The following is a 25,545-nucleotide window of genomic DNA, read 5'->3' as shown; positions in this document are numbered from 1 at the left end:
CCTTCTCTCTCTCTCTCTCTCTCTCTCTCTCTCTTGCCAGCATCACTGAATATCCAACACTAAGGAATCTGAATAATGTTACCCAGATGGAGAAAGCCTCTTGCTCTTTTTCCCAATCTCTGGCTTTCACAATGGTGTTTGAAGGGAGGGGTATGCTGCTCCCTCCCTATCACACATGCATGCGGGTAGCGTGCACTCACACGGGAGAAGTGACACTGCCACATTATTGCATCAAAATGGGTGTCACCCAAAATCTAATTTTGGTGCCCTGCCCTCTTCACTGTAGGGAAACCCCTCACAACTTTTCCTTCTGAGGCCTCTGTGACCCTGCAGTTTACCCAGCTCCCATTCCCCGTCAATTGTTGGCCCTCTATTCACCTGCATAGCCTCAAATGATCAGTCACTGAAGGTCAAATTTGTATAGAGTGCAAATATCAAAAGAAACTCACACAATGAGATGATAGTAAATCGTTTAGACAGCACAGAACAGTCGACTATAGCAGAATAACAGGAATTTGTTCTGTCGACCGATCAAAACCGAACAACGCTGAGAGGAAATATTCAGAATAAGAGGTTACGAAGCCTTTAGACAGGATGCATGTTTCAAATGCTATTGAGGTAGACATATTAGATCGATTCATGCCAAACAATTTTGCAAGTACATTGTGCAACCATATGCATGTGCAGCTTGACCATCAGGTGCTCATTCGCAAGTGCCACATGGCTCAGGCCCTGGTTTCTTTCCACTGGGTGTTATATGAGTTTCGTCTTTGGTCTGAACCTTGAAACACATTTCATCAAATTCATGTTATTATTTTTTTGAAATCCACTTCACATTTATTCCTCTGTCGCCTCAGTGCAAGAAGGTTCCTGGTTGAGATCCTATTTCAGCCCGGCCTTTCTCTGTGGACTTTGCAAGTTCTCAGAGTTTGCGTAGGTCCTTCAGATTGAGGTTAGGTTTATTGGAGACTCTAAACTGTCCATAGGAGTGACTGTGAGTGTGAATCTGTGTTTCTGGATATATTCCCTGTGACACACTGGCTACCAGGATGTATCCAACCTCAGGCTTAATATCAGTTGCGATTGACTCCATGTTCCCGCTGCGACTCTAAGAGGATAATATGTATAGATATGGATGCATATAATGGATGGATGTATATATTCCACTGATAGGGGAAACCTCTGAAACCTACTGAGACTTTTGGATTTGTCATAAAGGTGAAATGGAAATTGACTTGAGTCGTAACCACACACAGGTGTCTCAGACAAAATATAAAATAGATAGATTGCCGGCATGAGTTTTGACTTACTTTTGATGGGTATCTAAGACATACCATGAACAGCCACTTGCATGTGGAAAACATGTGGGCACTCGCCAAGCACATCTGGTTTCTCTACACTGCACACACTACACAGCATCTGGCAGAAACCCTCCTGCCAGTGAAATCTAAATAAGACCGTAAAAGTCAATCAGAGTCAAACAGCACTTGGACTGTTAAGTCCATCTTCATTACCTAAGCCGCCTGATTTTCCAGTTGAGTGTTTTCGTCTCATTTGGCGTTCCTTACTTTGTTTAGCAGTTCCTGTAACAAAGATTTCCTTCCTAGCCATTTCCTGATGTTTGGGATGGTCCTATCAGCATTTGCTTGGACCTGATTCCTATCTGAACTATACCTCGGCGACTCATAAGTCAGTTTACTGTATATGTACAATATTAGTTTCACATACAAAGAACCCAAGGCATTATATTTGAGAAACTGGAGTCTTACATTTTCCAAGAGAATAGCTTCCAAAAGGAATTAGTTGATTTATCTCAACTAACAGCCGTCTGCTGAGGAGTACACCCACTTTCTAGCCATTTCAACTGTCACTCTGCCCACTTCTGTTATACTCAACACCAAAACGTTGTAAAATGTGGTGAAGTATCTTGAAAGCAAGAAAAAAAACGGTGAAGCATGTCTGTCCTCTCTATTATGCATTTCTTTTTTTTGCAGCTACAGCCCTCTGCCTGACTTCAATTTCATATAATTACATTAAAAACTCAAAAACTAATTCTGAACATGTGACAGATTAAGAACTCCCGAGATCCTGGCATAACCTCCCTGTCTCAGACTGACTGCCACTGCTGCACAGTCTTTGAGACTGAGGTATAATAATGATGGGTTTGCCCTCATTTTGTATTTAAATTGCTACGGTTTTCCGATTCAGTGTAACAATGAATCACAGGAGAATGATGACTTATCTGGGTGGGTTGGAAAGAATGTCTCTTCTCTGTCTTCCTCTCTGTCTCTTTTCTTCCATTCTCACTTTCTCAGTGAAACACACACACACAATTGAGACACAGACAGGTTCGGTGACTGAATAAATTAGATATAATAGTTTGCATTTATCTTGTTCATCTAGATCTCTTTACATCAAATAGTATTTTTTTCTCCCTTTCTTCTCTCTTCCTTCCCATCCTCGAATTGTTATGTTGCAGTGTTCAAGATTCAGAAAGGAGATGTTAGGAAGCTTCTTGTGAAGCCAACTCAAACTGAAAATTATATTTCACTGTTACCTAATATAGCTTTCCCTATACTGTTCATTATGTTTTTGGAACAGATGCAATTTCCCACCTATTGTCCACCTGTGCTGAGCTCCTTCAGCACCCATCTGCCGTCCCTTTCACCTCACTCTCACCCCTGCTGCCTCTCATCCCCCAGATCCCCGTTACACCACAAAGGCTTCTTCATAAATTGATCAAGGTGTAAAAAAAAACCCTGTGAATCATCTACCAGTGGAAACTAATTAGTGTGTGTAGCAGAAATTTAGAAAAACGAAGAATACTAACGGAACACATAGCTGTTGGGGATTCAGTCATCTTAAATATATTTTCATTTAACATGTGGTTGATTAAAAAGGTCAACAATGTAACTTCCCTTGCTCGATAACTGGGACAATAACAGTGAGCTTATCACTACATCAGCTCCCCTCCATGTTCTGAATTAAAAGAAGGCTTAGGGCTCTTCCTAGTGGTAATAATATCAATTACACCGAACAAGCTCCTATTGCTTGGCTTTTCTGAGAGGGCTGGCTTGTGATTACATTTTACTCCCAGAAGCTGAATCTTAATGAGTTTGCTGTCTGCTTGACTCCACATCTAGTATCACAAACACATGAAGATTTCCTTGTCTGAGTGTATAACAGGATATTAACAAAAACAACAACAGAACTCTGATTTACATTTTTTACCCATTTTTGCCACCACCAAATTAGTTGGAGTGTAACATAACATACCAAGAAACGTGCATGCATCTTGCACATGAAAAGCTTGCAGAAACACACAAACAGACACACACACACTGCATTCACGGTACCTGTGTTTACTCAATAATTGGAGTTTCTGCCATGTCTTCCTCTCCCAGCAACAGCAGCAGCAGTCTGGTGGTGGCCACAGTTTCGGTTACAGCTGAAGGTGAAGCTCCTCCACCACGCAGTCCATCATCAGGCTGACGCTCTGTGCCCAGCAGCCTGATCTGAACCCGCTCCGCCTGGGAACCGCTGAACCCAAACAGGTAAAATTACCGTGCAGCATATCTGAAAAGGGGTAAGTTGTAAAAATATTTTGAAATCTTTATATAAATCTTCATAGAAAGTAAAAACTGTGACTGCATTAAGTCCCCATTGCAAAGGTGAGAGAAGATTTCGGACGGATTATGGCCTATAAATCCACCAGGAGGCGACAAGCCAATGATCCGCTGAAAGTAATGAGATATGATGACTGATGTCTGCCTCTGTTAAAGGTGGGAGAGCTGAGTGGTAGAACACATAGAGACAGACCATACTATTCATGGCTGCCTCCACTATAATTCACTGTATAGACGTTTTAGAATATACTCCCTATAACAGATATTCCTTTATTTGGTTTGGACCTTTCTCAACTCAAGGGCCCTGTGTATACTCTGTAGTCTGGTTTTCCTCTGTCTGTTTATTCACTTATATGACTTAAACTGTTTCTCTTTGTGACATGTTGTACAGCAGTTTGTTGTAATTTCAGCAGTTTCATTATTCAAAATGACTTATTTAGCAATCTCCTTCAGGTCAATGACTACAATAAGTAACGTGTTTGTTTTGTAAATAAAGTTGATGGCTTGTTGTCTACAAAAATGTATGTTAGTTGGCAATTAAGCCATGTTTTTGAGACTTTATCTCTGAACTAAAGACAATTTGGATGAAAATAGTTCACGCTAATGCGAAGCTAGCCTGCTAACATTTCTGATCGGCAATATCTTTTCAAGCTAACTGCTCATTATACAAAGCTACGTTCAAATCTTACGTATCTTTTGCAGGCTTTTGAAACAATGTATACAAATTTTCAGCCACTTTCTGGCTTGACAAATATTAGTTTTAGATCAAAATGAATTAGCAAGTGGCTACAAGATAGACAGTAGCCTGACTCGATGTCAAGCTAGCGCTGCAGCCTGGAATTAATGATTTGTATTTTAAGTTGTTTTAACCAAATAATAACATTGTTATCCTGAAACATGACCTCTGATAGCATTAGCTGTGATTTTGAATGAAACTGTACCTTAAAAAACCCAACGTTTACCTGGAGGTTTGTTGCCCCTAGTATCATTCACACAAGATGTCAGCTAGGGAAGTACCCTAGAATATTTTATTGCCTCTGATGCAACTTGTATTATTGCAAATATTTCATCCCAGCAGTAGCAAGAAGTGTGTGTGGTATAGTACAGAGTCGATGCAGAGTAACGGAGTACTGCGGGAGTAACGAGCAGCAGGAGCAGGGAGCCGCTGCAGTTGAGTGAAGGCGCCGCTGGGTGAGTCCCTCTCTCCGCCGCCTCTGTCTCCACTGCTGCCTTTTCCCAAAGAAAAGAAGAGAGCAGAGAACTAGGTCCGGGGAGGAGGAGGGCCGCCGCCATTATCGGAAACCTGGCAGAAAACACGACTTTCACACACGCGATCTGCTCCGCCAGCCCGAGCGGGACACGAGGGGATCCGTGTCGCAGCAGAAGCCCCAATTTCGGACCGAAGCAGCGCGGACATTGCAACCAGCTCCGCGTTGTGTTGTGAGCGCGGCGGCCACGGCCCAGCAGCAGCAGTATGTAGGCACAACAATGGACAGAATAATTATCGAAAAAGCAACGTGGTGAACCGAGGAGAAGACGACTGAGGAGGCTTCTCTTGTTTTTGTTTTTTTGTCTATTACCAACGCGCCTTGATTTCTCATGAGGGACAAACCAACTATTTGCAGGAGCTACAACGGATTGTTCTATTATCCGGGACATTTGATTCCTCCGTGTTAAATTGCAGCGAGGCAGTGCAACTGAATAAAAGCGAATCCCTACACGAGCTGATTGACATTTTCAACCCCCCCCCCAAAAAAGCAGCACAATCGCTGCGGTATTCTCGGCACTATCGGTGGATCGGGAAGGTGCGTTCTGCGGCGGAGTGTCCGTGCACATCAGGCGGCGAGGGCTGCGGCAAGGGCTGGCCTGACAGATGCGGGAGGAGAAAGGGAGAAAGCCGATGGTATGTACCCGACACGCTCTCCCCTGCTTTATGGGCGGTTTCCTCTTGTAGTGGAGACTTGTGCACCCACAGACACCTGGGTCAACACATCCCCGTCCGGACATCGTGTGTCGGCGGGGAGGAGACGGGCCGTTCCCCCCTCAATCGGGGCTCTGATTTCATTATGTAGATCGCGGGGCCTGGCGTGGTCAGCCCCCTGGAGCCCACGTTCTCCATTAATCCCTGCTCTTTTTGCGACATGTAACCTCGCACCAATGTGTGTCTGAGTAAGCAGGCTCTGTACAGGAGGTAGACGCTGGTTGAACCGGGTAGTGATGCCGCTGCAGATGGGGTCAGTGCGGTTGTTTTTACTGTAGGAACTTGTCTGGTCATGTTGGATGTCAGGGCCCGGATCTGCTCAGCTGAGGTGCCGGCTGCTGCCGCTCAGCCTGTCAGAGCCCTGCGTGTTTCTCACCGGCGATCACTCCATGTGACAGCCTCTACTTTCACATCTAAATATGTGTTTCTGTGATTGTTTAGTCATTCCTCATTACATCTTGATATAGTCTGTGTCATTAATATCCCCATAACCCACAACATATCCAAATATTCAAACAATACCTCAAAATGAGTACAATAAGTACAATTTAAAAACGATTTATATCATTTTTAGTAGAAGTACTTCTTATGTAATGACCACATTTGAGTTTGGACAACCTGTATAGAAAAGTATTTGTACAAGTATGTGTACACATGCAATGAATTTGACTCCAGTTTGACATAGTTCTGCATAGTTTATCACACAGGCCATCTTATGGTGGAAATCTCTTAATTGCAGCTTTGTTGAAAAGCTCAGTTTATCCATAACATTTATACTCTTCATGGTTTCACTAGTCCTGTGCCATGGCCGTAACCAGTTGTTCCTGTTAAAGTCTTCTTACTTGAAATCAAAAATTATTTTAAACAAATATTTTGCACAGTTTGAGTCACATAGGCAAGTAAATGGGTAAGACATAGCATATCGAACTCAATTGGGATCAAAAACACTTTTAATGATCTTGTGTACACTCTTTCAAAAAGGATGACTCGGTATTAGTTGAACGTGTCATTTCCCCTATGTGTCTGACTCTAGTGCGTCACATCAGGGAAATTCAGGTTGGCCATTTTCTGAAGGATTTGTTTTAGATCAATATTGTGTGGAATCGCATCAGTGCTATAATAATGGAGAATCAATGCCACAGTATATTGAGTATTAAGTGTTGTTGAGGTTGAGCAGATGCAGTAGCCTTTGTCACAGACTGCACTTGTCTGACTCGATTAGCTTAGTTCATTCATTCACTGTGTTGTCATTGGAGATGGAGCTGAGAGCTCGTCTTCCATTTATAAGGAAAACGGGGTAATGATGTGATGAGGAGAAACATGGAGACTGTGGTGGTCATTTTTATGGATGTCATTCTGCTCACTGATCAGCTGACATTGTCATTTAAAGAGCACCACTCCCCTCATGTTTTTTTCCATGGATTGATGCAGTCATTCGGATCCTGGTTTGACGTTACAGGAACTTATCTTTAGGTAGAGATGAAATAATACAGATGTAAAATGATTAAAAATATAATAATTAATTGGGCTATTTTTTTTTTTTTTTAAACAACCAGGAAGTTCAGTTGCGTTAATGCTCCTATGTGAATACCCTTTAGTTTTGTTTTTCAGACGGAGAAGCAATATGTGACTGTCATAGGCCTCTTTGATATTTTACACCAGATTATCTGACAAAATACTGAACATATAAATTCAACAATGTGAATAATAGTTACAGCCCTGGAGTAGTAAATAAATCTGCTGACAACTTAATGGAAAATATCTGCTTCCGCATTTGAAATGCAGTTTATTGTATTGGACATTACATTTACCACTGGAATATACGGCCTCTGTCAGGAGACGATTGTGACCTGTTGTCATTACTAGCGCTGTGACACTGTCTCTACTATGCATTTGGTTGTTTCTTGATACGTTGTGCGACAGTTATAATCATAAAACAGTGATTTCATACATATTACAGTTAATTACTTTTGAAATATGATCAGGCTTGATCAATCATCATGACCGAAGCCATGGACAGTAAAGTGCCTCATAACCAGCTGAACTCAGAATTGCAAAGAGCCAGCACTCTTAATGTTTACTGTTTATCCTGAATGTCAGTTCTTTTAGTGTAATGTGGCATACAAAGGAAACAAGCACAACATGTATCTAAATGTGGTCATTGTTCGTCTCATGTACTTTTTTGTAAGGGATCACTCATTTATTAAGAAGTATAGAAATATAAATGTTTGCTATAAAAACTTCGCTAATCCATTATCACATAAAGAATCATGCTTTATTAATAAAAGGCCAATTGGTGGTTTGATAGATTTTCTCTTTTCCCTATTTCAAAATATATTTTTGTTAATACATCATTTTTGCCCAGTTTGTCTGATTTCTTGTTTTTCTTTTTTCTTGACAGGATCTGAATCATATAAGGAATGAATAAACAACCTTCTGCTCATATTACTGCACTGCTATTTATTCAAATCGAAGCCCACCAGAAGAAAAGTGAAATCTGATCACCCCTGTGGATCACCAACTTTATGGACAAACATTCAAGTGAACACCTCTACACAGTGCCTGTTTATGGCAGGATGAGCATCAGCAGACGATGATGGCGAAGAAGCAAGATGCCCGACCGCCCATTTACAACCTCATGGTTGTGGGTTTGTCCGGAACAGAGAAAGAGAAGGGTCAATGTGGGGTTGGAAAGTCCTGTTTGTCTAATAGGTTTGTGCGACCTAGCGCTGATGACTTCTACTTGGACCACACATCAGTGTTGAGCACCAGTGACTTTGGGGGTCGAGTGGTTAATAATGATCACTTTCTGTTTTGGGGGGAGGTGTCACGGGTTATGGAGGAGGGGCCTGAGTGCAGGTTGCACATTGTGGAGCAAACTGAATTCATCGATGACCAGACATTTCAGCCCCACCGTAGCACTGCGATGCAGCCCTATATCAAACGGGCAGCCGCAACCAAGCTGGCTTCGGCAGAGAAGCTCATGTACTTCTGTACAGATCAGCTTGGTCTTGAGCAAGACTTTGAGCAAAAGCAAATGCCTGAGGGAAAGCTGCAGGTGGATGGCTTCCTGCTTTGTGTTGATGTCAGCCGGGGCATGAACCGCAACTTTGATGACCAGCTGAAATTCGTCTCAAATCTGTATGGTCAGCTTAGCAAGACGAAGAAGCCCATTGTGCTGGCCCTCACCAAGTGTGACGAAGGAGTTGAACGCTACATCAAAGATGCGCATACATTTGGTATCACAAAAAAGAGTCTACCAGTAATTGAGACATCTGCACGGTCAAATATAAATGTGGAGCTCGCCTTCCTCACCCTGGTTCAACTTCTTGATAAGGGCAGAGGCAAGCCCAAGATAATTCCCTATTTTGAAGCCCTAAAGCTCCAGAGTCAGCAGATAGCTTCTGCCAAGGATCGCTATGAATGGCTCATCAACCGCATAGTTAAGAATCACAATGAAACCTGGTTAAACACCAGTCGACGCATGAACACCTCCCCAGAGTACAAAGAATACGTCTTCTTGGAGGGAACGGCTAAGTGCAAGAAGCTTTTTCAACAGCATGTTTACCGTCTGAAGCAGGAACATATTGAGAGACGTCGCAAAATTTACCTTAGCACTCTTCCCTTAGCACTTAGTTCTTTGGTGCCTGATCTCGATGAGATTGATCAGCTGAGCTGGTCTGGGGTACAGAAGGTTCTAGAGTCCAAGCAGCACTTTGCCCACTGGTTTGTGGTTTTGGAGGATTCCCCATGGGAGGATACGTCACACATTGATAACATGGACGATGAGCGAATCCCCTCAGATCTACTGGAGACGGGTGAAGCAGAGGACATATTTAATGCCCACCTGGAACATCTGCGTAATGAGTGCAAGAGAGCAGAGATGAGGCTGGAGTTCAAACAGAAGTTGGCCTCCTCTCCCTTTGTCACACCTGGTAAACCCTGGGAGGAGGCACGTAGCTTTATCATGAATGAAGACTTCTACCAGTGGCTTGAGGAGCCGGAGTACATGGACCTGTACAACCGCCATCAGAAGGAGATCATTGATCGTGCAAAAGAAGACTTTCAGGAGCTTTTGCTGGAGTACTCTGAGCTTTTTTATGAACTTGAGGTAGATGCCAAGCCAAGCAAGGAGAAGATGGGAGCAATTCAGGAGGTTTTGGGGGAGGAACAGAGATTCAAGGCACTGCAAAAGCTTCCAGCTGAAAGAGACGCTCTGGTACTGAAACATATCCACTTTGTTTACCACCCTACCAAGGAGACCTGCCCTAGCAGTCCAAACTGCGGAGACTCTAAGATTGAACATCTCTTAGTTAATCGTTTCCCAACATGTTATCCCTTTTTTGAAGTGAAAGCTCATTTTGGAGACACCAAGGCTGACCGAATTAACCTTGTCATCCTCGGAAAGGATGGACTGGCCAGAGAATTTGCCAATGAGATTAGAGCTCTCTGCACAAATGATGACTGGTATGTGCTTGATGGGAAGATGTACGAGCTGATGCTGCGGCCTATTGAGGGAAATGTGCGTCTTCCAGTAAACTCCTTCCACACGCCCACCTTCACACCTCACGGATGTCTGTGTCTGTACAACTCAAAAGAGTCCCTCTCTTACGTGGTGGAAAGCCTTGAGCGAATTAGGGAATCAACTCTAGGTCGAAGGGATAGCCAGCTGGCACAGCTGCAAACGTCTCTGCTTTTAGTCACTAAAAGAGGCGTAGGATCATACGTGGATATAGGTGGAGAAACTGCCTTAAACCTAATAACACAAGGACAGCAGTTTGCAAGGAGACTGCAGTGCAGCTTTTTAGACCCTGCCTCCCCTGGTGTGGGCTATGGCCATAATGTCAATGAGACTCAAATCAACCAGGTGCTGAGGAGCCTCCTGGATCTTAGGAGAAGCTCATCCTTTAGTAGCAGCTCCCCACCGCTCCTCCCTGAGCCACAAGCTCTCCGAGACTCTCCTCATCAGCCGGCCCCGGAGGCAGACCTTCGTGTTGTCATGTGTTTAATGTGCGGAGACTCCTATGATATAGAGCAGCTCCTGTCCCCTTTCCTCATGAACCAGCACTGCAGGCCAATGTCTAATTGTGGAACCTCTGTATTGCTGGAGCAAACAGTTGGTGGACACAAGCTGGCCATAGAGCTGTCTCTGCTCTCTTACCACGCCTCCTTCACGTTGAGGAAGAGCAGGTTAGTACATGGCTACATTGCAGTGTACTCGGTCTCTCGAAAAGCCTCCTTGGAGACTCTGTGTGCATTCTTATGTGAAGTTCAAGACATCATCCCCGTTCAGCTATTGGCTGTGGGAGATAGCAAAGCAGAGCTCACTGACAGTGACTACGCCGTTGAACAGATGATGCAGGGGGAGGAGCTCGCCCATGAGATCGAGGGTCGCTTCAATAGTTTGGTTTGTGGCTCTGGGGGCGTAGTGGGAGGCCTGCACAGAATCGAAATGTTCCATTCTTTTCTGATGGAGGTGGTGGAGAAACGCAACATTGTGGAGGCCACACACATGTACGATAATGTAGCTGAAGCATGCACCAATGAAAATGTGTACTCTCCACGCTGCAGTTCTCCCAGTCCTGTCACCATGTTCTTAGATTCAGAGGATGATGTTGAGCCATCTCCACCATACTATGATGGCACGCTCACTTCTCATAGCGGGGGCTTCAACCTGCCCGACTTAGATTCCAGTGATGTCTCTGTCATATCTGATATCAGAGACTTTGAGAACAAACTCAACAACAAAGTACCCCTCCAAGGTAGAGTCAAACCGGGGGTCACTTTTGACTTCCGCAAGGTCAGCCGTAACCCATATATCGATACACTCGGACATCGCCGCTCCCTGCCCTCTGCAGTGACCTGGGTTCCCGGTGGGGACGTGGGCTACGATCCCTCAGACTACGCCGAACCCATGGATGCAGTTTCCAAACCCCGTCCGAGCAATGATGAGATCATCTACTCGGTGCCACACGACAGCACACAAGGCAAAATCATCACCATCCGCAACTCCAACCGGATGCATTCGAATGGAAATGGCTCAGACAGCGAAGCAGACAGCAGCTCTCTGGAGCGGAGGAGGAAGTTTTCTGCAATAGGGGTGAAGCCTCGTCTTTACCGCGACCGATCCAAGCGGCTCGGCAAATTCAGCAGCTTCCGGACTAGCTTCATAGGCAGTGATGATGAGATGGGAGCTCTCCTAAAGTCCAAGGAAGATGATTTTGGGACCCTGAAAAGTGAAAGTCTTGTTATCGAGGAGAGTGAGGACCCAAAAAAGAGGAACATTCTGAAGAGCCTGCGACGTACGGCCAAGGTGCGTTCATCATTTTTCATTCAATAATCTCAAACAGAAGTAAATTAATTTTCCAAAGACTTTGTCCTTATGAAAGATTAGAGTAATTGATAAAGGTTTAATAGCAGAGGTAAGCATAAAACAAATCAGGTCAGTGTTGAGCAAGGCTGTTTCAGAGAGGACTAAGATATTAAGCTTGTGACGACATTGAAGGAACTCCTGATTTTCTGTTGAAGAAGAACATTACATTTAATTAGAGGCCGGTGAGCCTTCCAAGTGGTATCAACATATTTATTTATCCATGTTTGAAATGGTGATAGTCTTCTGTCTTTTCTCCACAGAAAACAAGAACAAAGCCCCGACAAGCTGTTCCCAAGCCCCCAGAGAACCTTTACTTTGGGATCCCTCTCGTAAATGTGGTATCCCCGGACAGACCGATTCCACTCTTCATCGAGAAGTGTGTCCGCTTCATTGAGACAACAGGTAAAAAAAAAATCTTTCACTTTTCATGTATTACTGCTGCATTGTGATTCAAAATGTGCAAAAGTTGTATTCTGAGATACTAACATACTATGGTCATTAATTAGTTATTACCTCTTGCTTTAACATATTTATTGTTTGATCTCCTAAACCTGCTCATGGCCATAATTATAGTAATGTGAATTTAATACAGTGGTTAGTCCGGCGAGATCCACATTGATGCATTTTAGGTTTAAAATTTGGTTATAAAATGAAAACAATCTCAGTCCATACAAACACACCTGAAAAGGTAAATCATAAAACCATTCACATACACATGTACTGGTACAAACAGGAGGCTGACCGTCTATTTGCTATTGGTTATTCGGTTGAAAAAAATACTATATATGAGAAACAGTTCTTAATAGCGACGCTTATCATTAGTCAATCAGGCGAATGCTGGTCATTGTTCCCAATATCTACAACGCAGATCTGCAGTTTTCAAACTAAAAGGGACCAGCAGCGTTTTCAAACTTCACAAATGTGATGAGTTTTAAAACGGAAGCGTGTGAGTAGCCTCAGTTTCAGTTCAAGTTCTCCTCCAGCATCTGTATTGACATGTCTGTTTGCAGTTGGACTAATGAAGGGTTTGTGCTTTGCTTGTTTCCCACTGTGCCCCTCCCTCTCCCCGCATCGCCCCCCCTTTCCTCCGCTGCGCTCTGTTTTTTCCTCAGGCTTGAATACCGAGGGTTTGTATCGTGTCAGCGGCAACAAGTCCGAGATGGAAAGCATGCAGAGACAGTTTGAACAGGGTGAGTTTCTCATCAGATTTGTTTCAACCAGCTGTTTGACATGTAATTATGGGGCTGCCTCATCAAAACAAAAAAACGCTTACCAAAAGAAAGTGACACACCACCAATTGTTCCGTCCTGATGACATCTACGACTGACGGGCTCATTTTGTCTGATCCCTTTAACGCTCTCATTCTCCTCGTACAGACCACGGATTAGACCTGGTGGAGAAAGACTTCGCCATAAACACTGTGGCTGGAGGCCTCAAAAGCTTCTTCTCTGAGCTGCCTGAGCCCCTGGTGCCTTCTGCCCTGCAGGTGGACCTACTGGATGCTTTCAGTAAGCAAACACTGCTGGGCTGGGAGGGTCACTACCAGAACATAAAAAGATTGTTTCTTTAGGAGGGATGAGGGTAGGGGGGGTTTTGCAGATATTTTCTGCTCAGTTTAAGGCAGTGAAGGAGGAAGTATTCAAACATTTAATATGAGTAAAAGTACCACATTAACTCCTCTATTTGAGTAAAAGTAAGTGCTTGCTTTGAAATATATAAAAGTACTTGACAAGTGTAGGCTATACATTTTTTTTTTTAAACCAGGATAAACTCGCTAAAGAGGAAAATCACAATCAAACTGTGACCAAGTAATGCAGTGCTTTTTAAAAGTGGTGTAGAAAGTACAGATATTTGTTAAATATATGTAGTTGAGTAAAAGTGAAAAGGACACAAAAACAAATCTACTTAAGTAAAGTACAGATATATGAACCAGTACAATAACCAAAGTAAATGTGCTACAATACAGCCTACCACTCAGTTTGATGTGTTTCAGCATTGAGAGGAATAATGTTCATGATAGTGGAGGGAGACGTTTTACAGTCAAATTACTGTCTGTAATGATGAGGGCTGAGATTGAGTGGTAAATTGTCTCCGTGTGTCCAGGAATAAGTGACCGAGAACAGAGGCTATATACGATGAAGGATGTCCTGAGGAGGTTCCCCAGAGAGAATTATGAAGTCTTCAGATATGTCGCGAGCCACTTACACAAGTAAGTTCCCTGTCTGTGGTTTTAATCAACTTCATGGGTTAGTTGGTCTTCTGTTGTAGACCCCTGTCTCTGCATCGTGTGATGAGAATGAATACGTTTGAGTCTGATTGTGTGTTTGTTGTCCCAGGGTGAGCCAGTTGCACAGGCTGAACTTGATGACCAGTGAAAACTTGTCCATCTGCTTCTGGCCCACACTCATGAGGCCAGACTTCGTCACGATGGACGCCCTGACTGCCACACGCACCTACCAGACAATCATCGAGAGCTTCATCCACCAGTGTGCATTCTTCTTTTACAACCAGCCCCTCATCGACTCCCCCACGGGCCTGGCAGGCCTCCCCGCCTCACCCACCACCACCCTCAGTGGGAGCTCTGCCTACTCGGGTTACCGCTCCTCGCCACCCCACAACACCGCACACTTCAGTCCCCTGCAGCAGTCCCCGCCCACCACCCCCCAGTCTCCCCTGCAGTCCCTGCTCCCTCCCCTCCACCAACACCCCCACTCCCACCACTCCCCCGCCGAACAAGAGACACTGTAAGAGACGATGAAACCACGTGTGCCCATGATGATGCTGGACCTTATCACTAACACGCACTAAGAGAAAAAAAGAAGAAGAAAAAATAAAGTGCACTTGCTCAACACATTTCTGATCATGGACAACTTAGGTTATGAAGAGCGGAGAAAGTGAAGGGTCTGAGAAGCTTCTCCAACCTGCCATTTGAGTCCATACCCGTGTGCATCGGGGCCAGCCGCCATTAGCAGCGACTCTCCCTCTGCCCTCCGAGTCCCTCAGAGCCTGGAATTTGACATTAGGGCAGAAGTGGAGGACATAGGTCACTGTCACAGCAAGCCTCTCTTCTGTCAACAGCCACCACTACCAAGAAATAGAAACCTCTATGCCAAGCTGGAAGGATGATTTGTGTTCCACCGTGTTTTTTCCTGTGTATAACTGTTGTAGTTTTGTTTCCTCATGAAAGTACTGCCACTGGATTTATAGACTGCTCCTCTGTAGGTCCTTTAGGCAGCAGTGTGCCCCAATCAGCAGAGGTTCCTCTGTCTGCCTTTGGGGCTTCTCTCATTGAATCTACCTGAGGGGGGGGGCAGCATGGGGAGGGAAGGGAAGGGGTAGGTACACATCCAGGGATGCACTTTAATGATCACTGTTGATTTTCCCCTCTGCAGGGTTTATTTTTTTGGTTGACATACTGTTTTCTTGTGTGTTTTTAATTTCACAGCTCAAACAGCCATACCCATTGCTTCTACAGAGCTCTGGCAGATCAAACTTTGTTTACATCAATTTTGTTTTTGTATCCACAAACTTATCTGAAGCACTTTTTGATAGTGTAGTGTTACATTTGATGAAAAGCCACATTGATTATTTGTCAATATTGTTTGTTCAGTGGTTGAGTGTGGCATCAGTGCAGGCTTGTGAAACAAGATCCTTTTGTAAAAACTTGCGTTCTTAAAGTGGATCCAGAGGTCCCGTTCTAGGTTGATGGGAAATCTGGATCTGCTTCTCCTCCTCTTCCATCCAGCCATGTGAAAGATAGTGCTTTTTTTTTTTTAGAGTTTATCCTCTTTCTGGCTGATAATGGATCAGAGTGGATGTTTAGGGAAGTTTGGTTTAATTTGACCATTATCATATCAAACATCAACAGTCAAGTGAAGGAGAACTCATTGAAACTTTGAATGTGTAACCTAGTCATCCCATAACACGACTCTGCATTGCCACCTGGTGTCCATGGAAACCCAACGCTTGAAACATGATAGGTTGCTGGATGTGTTGCTACGGCTCTCCATCAAACCCAGCTCTTTGTATCCATCTAATATTAAGGACCCTTCACTTGGAAGGTTTAGTATTCTCAACGCACTGTTACCGCTAGTCCTGCTTTACAATACAATGACCAGTAGACGTTAAATATTTGTGAACAAGACGCGTTCAGGAAGCACCGCCGGCCGTTTACCTGCTCTAGGGAATTGTTTTTGTGCTGACACATTCTCATGGAGAAAAAAAAAAGCAGCACATTTTAAAAGGTAGCACTGTCAATGAAGACCTGTTGAATTTAAACATTACACTTATTGAGAGGAGGCACCGTCTTTTGAACAGGATTGAGTGAAGGCTTGAACACCAGACACACACGTTCCCCCGATGATTGTGGCTCTGTTATGGATCTTGGTTGCAAAAATGACCAGATTAGTTTGATCATTGGCTGCTTGAGATCATCACTTCTGGTACTTTTGGAAATCGCGATGCTGTCGGAAGTCATTCAGTCATTTTATATGTTTATCAGACTAAACCGAGGGCTTTTCGCAAGCTGCCTCAGATCTGTTAGCTGTAACGTTACGAATGGCACCGAGCGGCTGTCCCACGATAACACGATTCTTTGGGAGTATATTACCGGCAAATCTACCGCTCGACAAGCAAAAAGTGAGTGCATACTACTCTATAATGGTTGTTTATTTGTATGTTGGGGAACGCCACCCTTTAGTCAATGGTAGGAAACATTTCTAGTGTGTATTTCAATGATTTGAAAGTCCATTTTTACCATTTTTGTGGATGGTTCAAGGCCACTTAAGTTTAGTGCATGATTTAAAAACACACCGAGGGAGACGGATGAAAGCCTCTCCCTGTTTTAAAAACATGAAATCAGTACAAGAATGAAACTAAAAACTGAAGTGAAACGTGAAAGTTTATGAACTGTACACCAAGAGCAAACCATGGAATTTGTCTGACTGAGAATAGTGTTTGAAGATGAAGGCCTTATGTGAACTGTATAATAGTTAATAAATTAAATCTTGTAAAACTGTCCTCCGCTTCCCTGTGGTGCATGAGTTTGTCTTTCATTGATTCTTTTACAGTTTGAGAGGTACCTCGGACCTTTACTGACACAATATGTGAACTTTACATTTGAAACCTAACTGCTTCCACCAAGGAGGTTGTGTTTTTATGTTTTTATGTTTTTATGTTTGAAAACTGGATTATGCAACAGATACGGATCACCAAGAAACCTAAACGAAGGATGTGGTGTTGGTCGAGAAGGAACCCATTAAATGTTGAAGTGGATCCAGAGTTCACTTCCTTAAAATGTTTGCATTTCTACAACGTTTCATTTATTTCTCAGAATAATTCATGGATCCTGATGAAAGGTTTAAAGGAAATGATCTAGTCAATTTAAATGTGGTTTAATAAGGGAACTTTTGAGCCCTGATGAAGTATGCGCTCTCTTTAGTGCTGTTCTATTTAGGACCCGAGCACTGACAGGCACTGACAGACAGTGAGGCCCTATTGAAATTGTAAGGATTATTATTATTCAGGCAAATGAATCGGCTTTTTGAGGACTTTAACATGCTCAAATTCTTACTAAAATTTGCACAAAATTCGAAAGTGGTGAAAATCTCTATGTGCAACTGAAGAGTAATATTTGCTAATTATAAAAAAAAATGTTTTACCTCCTGCACAGAACTGGACTGCGCAGGATTCATTTAATTCAATTTTATTTTATTTTGTTTTATTCTATTTGCCATTATTATTGAAAAAATAAAACTACTCTAAAATGTGTCATAATAATGTATTGTAGTAGTAATTTCAAGGGAGAATGATATGGAAAGTTTTTGTCTGATATAAATTGTATTCATACTGTGCAGGCTTAAAAATGACCACACAATCACTGAGAATGATAATAATAATAATGCAATTAATATCAGTTATATATATATATGTTTAACAATAATAATAAAAATATAATATAAATCTATAAATTATAATAGTACGGTCAGGAGCAACCGAAGAGCCAATTAGTCATTCATCATGTCATTGTCTGTTGGAGAATCACATCCTTTCATCACATGATCAAGTGTGATCCCACATACAGTATTTTCTGTATTCATACTTATATAAAATACAGTATTTAATCAATTTTAGCAAATAAAATACAAACGTTTTCTAATAGATAATCCGAAGTTGCTATTTGATCCAATTGTTGGAAAATATGAAGAAATAAAACTTAATGAAAAGGAAAATATAAGTAAAGTCCAATAATGATTAGATGGAGGTTTTCTCTATGAAAGAGACAGAAACACTGGCAGAGCAGCAGCCTGAACTTTCTCAACAGGGACTTTGACAGTTTCCATGTTTTCCACAAAGTTCCATCATCTCCACATATTCACTTTATAAATTCAGGCCCTGCTGATCATGATGGGAAATAAAGTTTGAGTCGTCTATGTATTTCTATAATTTGAAATATCTTTTCTGATGAATCATTTCAAGCTTTTATTACAATTGTCAAAACTGTGGGACCTATAGGGAATTATATCAATCTTATCATTTTGTTGCTTAAAATATCAGCACTGTGGAGGGGAGGCAGTTTTTGTTCACTGTACTGCCATTAGACAAGTACCTGCATGTTTCACTGTGCAATAGTGGAGTGAGGTTTAAACTATATGTCCTGAATCACCAGCTGGTGAACAAACACAGCAAAGCATGAATATAGCAGTTTAGAAATGTAACGTGTGCAGCATATTCACTCCACAAATAATCAAATTTAGAGATGAATTTATGTAAATCCATCCATCCCTCTGATATATAAGATCATTTTACACAAACAATGAAATGAAAGAGCCGTGCACTAGTAACTGGAAGCTGTAGTATGTTGCATGCACAGGTGCAGGGGACTCTGAAAAGCATCAATTATTCAAAACAAATCCGTCATGAGCCACTGCTCTCTTTTGGTGGAATAATTCCCTTACAGTGTCTGTTCGCCTAGTAGGGAGAGGGTCAAACAACATAATGATATGGTGCCATCTTGTGGTTGCGTGCATGTAGCTATGGCAGCGTGAGAGTGGATTCTCATGTATCTCATGTCATGTTTTAATAACTTTCTACTCTCTTCACACCTCGGATTTCAGATTCAACCTCTCTAAAGACCTCTCCATGTAAAGATGCATCACTGAAACCAAGCCGAAATCTGGTGGAGAGCGCCCTCTCTCGGCTGCTCAGACTGGATTAGTCATCGGATAAAGGCAGGGCCCAGACTCCCAGGGGTAAAAAAGAAAACACAGGTTCACTCTGCTCTGTTTCTGTCAACAGTTTTTTTGAGGGGGACTAATGTTGGGAAGCCTGTTGGTGCAGGATGGCTTGGTAGAGGGAGCAGACACAAGAGCTATACCTCCAGTCACATTTTGATGGACAGGCTGGGCACATTACATCCGTTTCATTGCTGCAAACATAAGTTTCTGGAGTGCTGGAGAAATTCACCTTTCACTGTTATTATTCTGTGATGCTTGTGGTGTGGTGCATTTCCAGGTGTTGTCATTTACTTTTTATTCTGCCGAGGAGGTTATGTTTTCATCTACTTATATTGTGAAAGAAACTACAGGGCAGATTACCACACCCTTTGTGAAAGGATGCAGTATGGATCAGGGAGGAACCCTTTACATTTTGGTGCAGATCCACATCAGGGGGCGGATCGATTCACTTTCTTTAACATTGTGGTAACATTCTAGTTCTGTCTACATTTGACTAATCACAGATTTGTTATTATATATCAACACCAGTAAAGCAGAACATTGGCTCCACCATGTTGTTGCCTTGTTGAGGTCCCTTGTGTCAAAATTTTGTTTCTAGACTTAAATTGTTTTCATGTGTATTGAATTCTTTTGTTGTAAATTTGTTCACATGAAATCACTGGTCGAGTCAGACACATTGAAAACTTTTGGTTTTCAAGTCTTGTGATTATATAACTGCTAATTTCATTACCAGTAACTCTGACAAATAATTTCTCAGATAATTATTATATAAAATATCAGAAAATTGCGGAAATATGAGTTTTGTGAGTTTTCTACCATAGACAACTTTGAAACAAGCAAATATTCACATTTGTGAAGGTCGTTTTTTTAGGGCATTTTTGCTTGGAATTTACAATAATTGATTAATGATTAGAACTATTGCGATACATTTCCTGCCAATAAACTAATCTGCTGTTCAACTGACAATTTCAGCCCCTTCTAGGGGATTAAGGAATTAAATAATCAAACTGCCATAGTGGAGGCCACTGACGGGCCTACAGCTACACAAAGGGCCCCTATTGCAAACAAACATGAGGAAAACACAACTCGGGCCTGGATGTGTGACATGTCAATCAAAGGCCTTCAAAATGACAGAAACCTTGACGTATGAAAGATAGCTTTATTGCACAAGGTGTTAGAATGATCTTTTTAGTTTTTGCTTTCTTTTCATAGAAAATGTACTTTTGAACACAAGCAATTGCTATAACAAGCAACTCAAACAAATGTTTGGGATACCCTCAACATTTTTTTTAGCTTTTGATTTTCATACATTTTTTCTCTCAATTTTTCCCTTTTAGCAAGCATGCAATGACTTTTCTGAGGATGAACAAAAATACAAAATAATGAGAATAAAAAAAGTAAATAGGACAAATGACAACATCAAAAGACCTTTAAAAAAAGAATAAAAATTCAACAAATTAGTATAAAAAAACATAAAGGGAAAGAAAAATGTTTTTTTTTTGCCCATTTCAGAAGTAAAATACTTTATTTTTGATACTATTTCAATTTTGAAATTGGGGCATTCAACCCTGATGTGTCCCCTGATTTATTCTGACGAAAATAGCTCTTCATACAAAACTGTGTTTTATGTACAAGACTTAATCTATAAACAACACTGACAAAGGTAGCGATGATGGATCTTTATGTTTAGGGGTGGTGACTTTTTACTTTAATTTATCTGAGCAGGGGGAATGGACGGGAGTATGAACGCTTCAGGTTTACAGACCACCTCCAGTCCAGTATATACACAATACAATAGTAGTTTGTGTGACTAAAAGAGCTACGAGTCCCTGATTTCACTTGGCTGAACTGGTTTTAGTCACAGGCCACATACCTCAGTACTGTTTGGCCTCTGGAATCAAACATTTTTTGTCAAAATCCTAAATTAAATCAAAAAAGGAATATCATAAATCAAAATCAACAGACTTACAGACATCACCCTCCCTGGACAAACAAAACAAACAAATTGATAAAATGAATACAAACCACAGAACACTATAATGGCAATGCTTGAAAAAACATCCCAATAGGATCTTGTGTGAACGTACATTTATGGAGGGGTGTGGTGGTAAATAAAGTGGGATATACTGTATACAGTACTTCAGACAGGGCAACAACAAAGATATATCAATTAAGTGGACATTATATATTTAGTTTTTTTTCAATGAACTCCCTGAACATAGAACTTCTCTCATTATATTATTTTTCATTCACATCATAACTGGGATTCCTTCTTTATCTCTCCTTTCTCTGAAGAGCTGAATATGTTAGTATCTCTGTTACTTTCAGTTACAGAGGCTTTAATACTTTAGGATAACTCACGCCTTCAGCTAATAGCAACTTAAACATAAAACTGATTTAGGGATCTTCTTTGATACTGATTATTTGGTTTCTGAACATACATGTATTTACTAACCCATCAGACTCCGTAGAGTTTCCATGAGGAGGCTTTCTGTCGTGATTGTTTCCACCAGTAAAGTAGGCGTTGCAAACCGGGGAGTTTATAATCTGTTCAACCAGTCAGTTGTTTCCCTTAACTGGAACTGAACCTAAAACTAAGTAGCCTGTCATGCTTTTTCCCACCTCATCATGGGACACTTCTCGTAGTCGGTCTACATACAGGTAATATACAGACGTTCCTGTATATACACTAAACTTTTATTCTTTCTTTAGTCAAACCTTCTTTAAATTTCTCTTCTTAAATTTTTATGATTGAGCGATTGTCTCGTTCTTAAATTTGACATTAACATTTAATTTCTGTATGTACACTATTGTGGCACATACAATTTATATTTGTTCATAATTTAACGTAAACGTCAATAATATACCTACATAGAAATATATATGTAAATTCTTTATATTACCAAATATTCTCTATTTGTAATGTCAATAATCATAGCTGGTTCATTTGAGTCATCAACACTGTTCAGCTGGAGAGATTCTGTCACATGAACATGATGGAAATGTTTTTTTCTTTCTTGGAAGTGAACCTGAATAATTTCTTTTGGATTTTAATTTGCCAATAGATATTTGGGACTTAAAGAGACACATAGAGGGTGGAAGATACAGTAAGAATAGGGAACTTAACGGGACGTCCTGCAAATTGACAATAATACTCAAAGTATGGAGGACAGCATGTGTGTGTGTGTGTGAGAGGCAGGGTGGCCACACAGCTTCATACTGGCTATCGTAGTCGTCATCATCATAAACACAGAGCTTTTAGCTCAGTTATAGTCACTATGTCCAAATGACCACAGAATCGCTTCCTGTTTTTTTTTTTTTTTTTTGCTGTGCAGCTCCTGTGAGAACTGCGCGGAGCTGAGCACCAGCCGGCTGGAACTGTTAGTTGGAGTTAGTAGTTCTTTTACATAGTCCCAGGTAAGCATGAAAAGTAGGGTTAGCTGGGTCTCTGTTTGGGAGAGCACCTATCTCGAGGAAAACTAGACAGGGTGCTGGGCAGTTCACCATTAGCTGGGTGTAAAGAAAGATGGTTGCATGCCCTTCCTGGCCCAGACTGAAGAGTGCCAGGGTGGGGCTGGCTGAGGAGTGGGACAGCAGTGCAAGTCTGTGCAAGAGAATGGACTACACCAGTGTGTATGACTTGGAGTAGGCCCCCGCACTCTGTTTCTGCAGTCTCCCCAGTGCAGAGGAGCTGCTCTCAAGCAGCGAGTCTCTGGAGCCCCCCACCTTGTTACAGTTGGTGGGGTTGCTGCCTGTGCTGGAAGTGGAAGCTGTTGCTGCGGTGTTGGAGCTGGGCATGGTGAGAGTCCTTTGGGGCAAGGTGGCGGTGCCCAAGCTCGAACCCAAGCTGCTCAGCCCAGAGTGGCCCAGTGTCAGGGACGGCTGCTTGGTAGGGTCCAGAGTTTTGTGACGGCCCTGGGTGTGATACGCCCGCTGCGTCAGGCTGCGGATCGAGGCTTCCCGTGGCGGCACAACCGGGCATGGGTCGTGGAGCTCCCCTTGCTTGCGGAAGAATGGGTCGGTCTTCATGTAGAGGGGTAGGTTGCAGAATTCACCTGGAGAAAGCATGAAAGGGGTCAGGACAAGTTCAACAGAGTGAGGTAAGTTGAATTGTTTTGTGTCATATTGACAGCTTGAGCTGAATGAGCATTTTCAAATTCCGATTAATGAAAACATCCTCAGCTTTTATAACTCCTTTGAATTTATATTTTTGTGACAAACACAGAAGACGTTTGACTTAGGGAGATAGTTCACCCTAAAAGGAAAATTCACTCATTATCTACTCACCACCACTGTGCCACTGGAGGGATGGGTGAGGGTTTGAGTCCACAAAACACTTTTGGAGTTTCAGGGGTAAACATTTTAATGTTTATCCCTTTATGCTACACTGGGAACCACCCTTGTGTAGTTTAAGTAATTATAGCCTAGTGGTGTTATTTAGTTTGTGATTTGAGTTATATCATTATTTTAATTTCTCACAGTAATAATAATAACATTTCCTACTTTAGGTTATATTTTAGGGTCTCAATGCAATAACTAAGAATCTTCAACCTATACTGTATGTTTTAAATGAAAACAAGTTAAAACTACATACAAACTGAATGCAAAAGGTATTATCATAGGTACTGTCCCTGCAGGACTCTCATCTGCCATACGTACTTTTGTTGGCGCGGTGGGGAATGGGCACAGCCACATTTTTACCACGGTCATAGTCCTGCGGTTTGGGCGGCGAGGCGGTGAAGCGGCAGATGCCCGGTTCAGACGGCGTGCTGAGGGAGGTCATGCTGTCCGCTGGGTCGTTGGTTCCTGTGGTCATTTGGTCAGAGGAGCTGTCGGAGATGAAGCACTCTGTGATGGTGAACTTGGCATGCTGCAGGTGCTCCTCCAGCTTGGCGTGCTCGTAGGCCCTCGCCAGCTCCTCATAGGTGGAGGAGGCGCTCTCAGTCGACACCATGCTGTTGCGACCCTTATCTGGAAAAGAGAAGAAGATGTAATTGCGAAAAAAATCTATCCAAAATAGTATTTAAAGCCTTGCTGCATCTTAAGACACGTTTAAGATTTTCTCAATTTTTTTTATCTAGTTTTATTTGCCCATATCGAAGAACCACTGAGCACTTAATAACATAAACAAAGATTTTTAGTTAACATTAATTAAACACGAGTACTGTGTATTTTCTCCATTCTTTCTCCATACTTTAATCCTGTAATTTTTAAATAGATGTCATGCCGTCTTCATTGTGTATACCCCTCTACGGTGATAATAAATATGACATTAGAGCTGCCTGAACTGTATTTTGGTTAAAAATACTTAAAGTAAAATAAAAACAACAGTAGCGCCTGGAGTGGCAGTGTCTCTGTGGTGGTTGTAGAGCCTGGCCTTGACCCACCTGTGTCTTGGGAGAGGCTGGCGCTGTAGCTGTCACTCTCCGTGGCAGTGATGCCGTGAGAGCCCATCGTTCGCCAGTCCGAGGTCAGAGTCCGTGCCGAGGCCGTCGACTGGCTCTGAGTCGGCCGGCTCAGTGTCCACTGGCTGGAGTATCTGTTGCGGGAGCTGTGAGCAGATTTGATGCTCTTCCTGGACACGGGGTCTGAGGGAGGTCACAGTGATCAGAGAACTGCCTTGTAACACAGTGACCGTGCATGTGTATTGATTGTCAGGGAGAATGGAAGAATACATCTTGAACCAACTCATCATTGTCGAGTGGGTGTAAACCTAAAAAAAACAGAGCTCACTTGTGCCTGGACGGATGTCTGACATGTCAATCAAAGGCCCGGAATTCTGGATGAGGGCTTGGTGGTGCAGGGACACGCCGGTGCAGAAGTTCTGTGTGTTTACTGATTGGCTAAACTCTGTGTCTGTCACCGGCACCGCTGCCTTGTCCTCGCCTGTTGCAGTCAAGGGATGAGAAAACACAACGGCTTTAAAAAAAAAAAGTGAATTATGCAACATAAGCTGATAGAAATCAAAATGAAATTTCACTGATAAATAAATAGGTGTGTTGTCCTTGATGTGGAGTCACGTGCCTATCTGTTTGATGCTTCCTTGTCCTCAATGAGCAGCTGAACACGTGGGATGTCAATGTGGAGCCTCGGCCCTTGAGGAGGCCCTTCACAGGCGTGTCTATACTGCGATTGTTCTTGCTGCACACACACACACACACAGGGAAATGACACATATAATCAAACCCAATTCTCCATAAAGGTTTTCAAAGTTTGCTCTGTGCCATATAGGCTGGCTCTTACCTGATAAGCATCTCAGCGAGGCTCTTAGCATCTGTAAGAAGACAATATCGTAATTAGATTATGGTTGGCCGTGAAGATAAGCGTTTC

General features: G+C 42.4%; 1 protein-coding gene and 1 pseudogene across 1 annotated transcript; one reads left to right on the top strand and one right to left on the bottom strand.

The window, feature by feature from the left end:
* The first annotated feature begins 4,863 nt into the window (after positions 1-4,863).
* Positions 4,864-16,999, top strand: arhgap35b (Rho GTPase activating protein 35b). Its single transcript, XM_062406063.1, has 7 exons — positions 4,864-5,529; positions 8,009-11,920; positions 12,241-12,382; positions 13,093-13,170; positions 13,357-13,488; positions 14,084-14,189; positions 14,317-16,999. Exons 2-7 carry the CDS (start codon positions 8,201-8,203, stop codon positions 14,726-14,728), a joined length of 4,590 nt encoding a protein of 1,529 aa, XP_062262047.1. The 5' UTR covers positions 4,864-5,529; positions 8,009-8,200; the 3' UTR covers positions 14,729-16,999.
* A 3,355-nt stretch (positions 17,000-20,354) lies between these two features.
* The window catches only part of LOC133969863 (cell adhesion molecule DSCAML1-like), a 51,365-nt pseudogene continuing 46,174 nt past the window's right edge, over positions 20,355-25,545 (bottom strand).

This window comes from Platichthys flesus, chromosome 15, assembly GCF_949316205.1.
Source record: "Platichthys flesus chromosome 15, fPlaFle2.1, whole genome shotgun sequence".
In the NCBI taxonomy this organism is placed as follows: domain Eukaryota; kingdom Metazoa; phylum Chordata; class Actinopteri; order Pleuronectiformes; family Pleuronectidae; genus Platichthys; species Platichthys flesus.
This window is presented reverse-complemented; position numbering and strand designations above follow the sequence as displayed.

What these genes read in the sequence shown, in the direction of transcription:
- arhgap35b (XM_062406063.1), top strand. Translation starts at nt 8,201, where the DNA reads ATGATGGCGAAGAAGCAAGATGCCCGACCGCCCATTTACAACCTCATG. An exon ending in GGACCTACTGGATGCTTTCA is followed by an intron (nt 13,489 to 14,083) that starts GTAAGCAAACAC and finishes CCGTGTGTCCAG; the next exon opens with GAATAAGTGACCGAGAACAG. An exon ending in GTCGCGAGCCACTTACACAA is followed by an intron (nt 14,190 to 14,316) that starts GTAAGTTCCCTG and finishes TTGTTGTCCCAG; the next exon opens with GGTGAGCCAGTTGCACAGGC.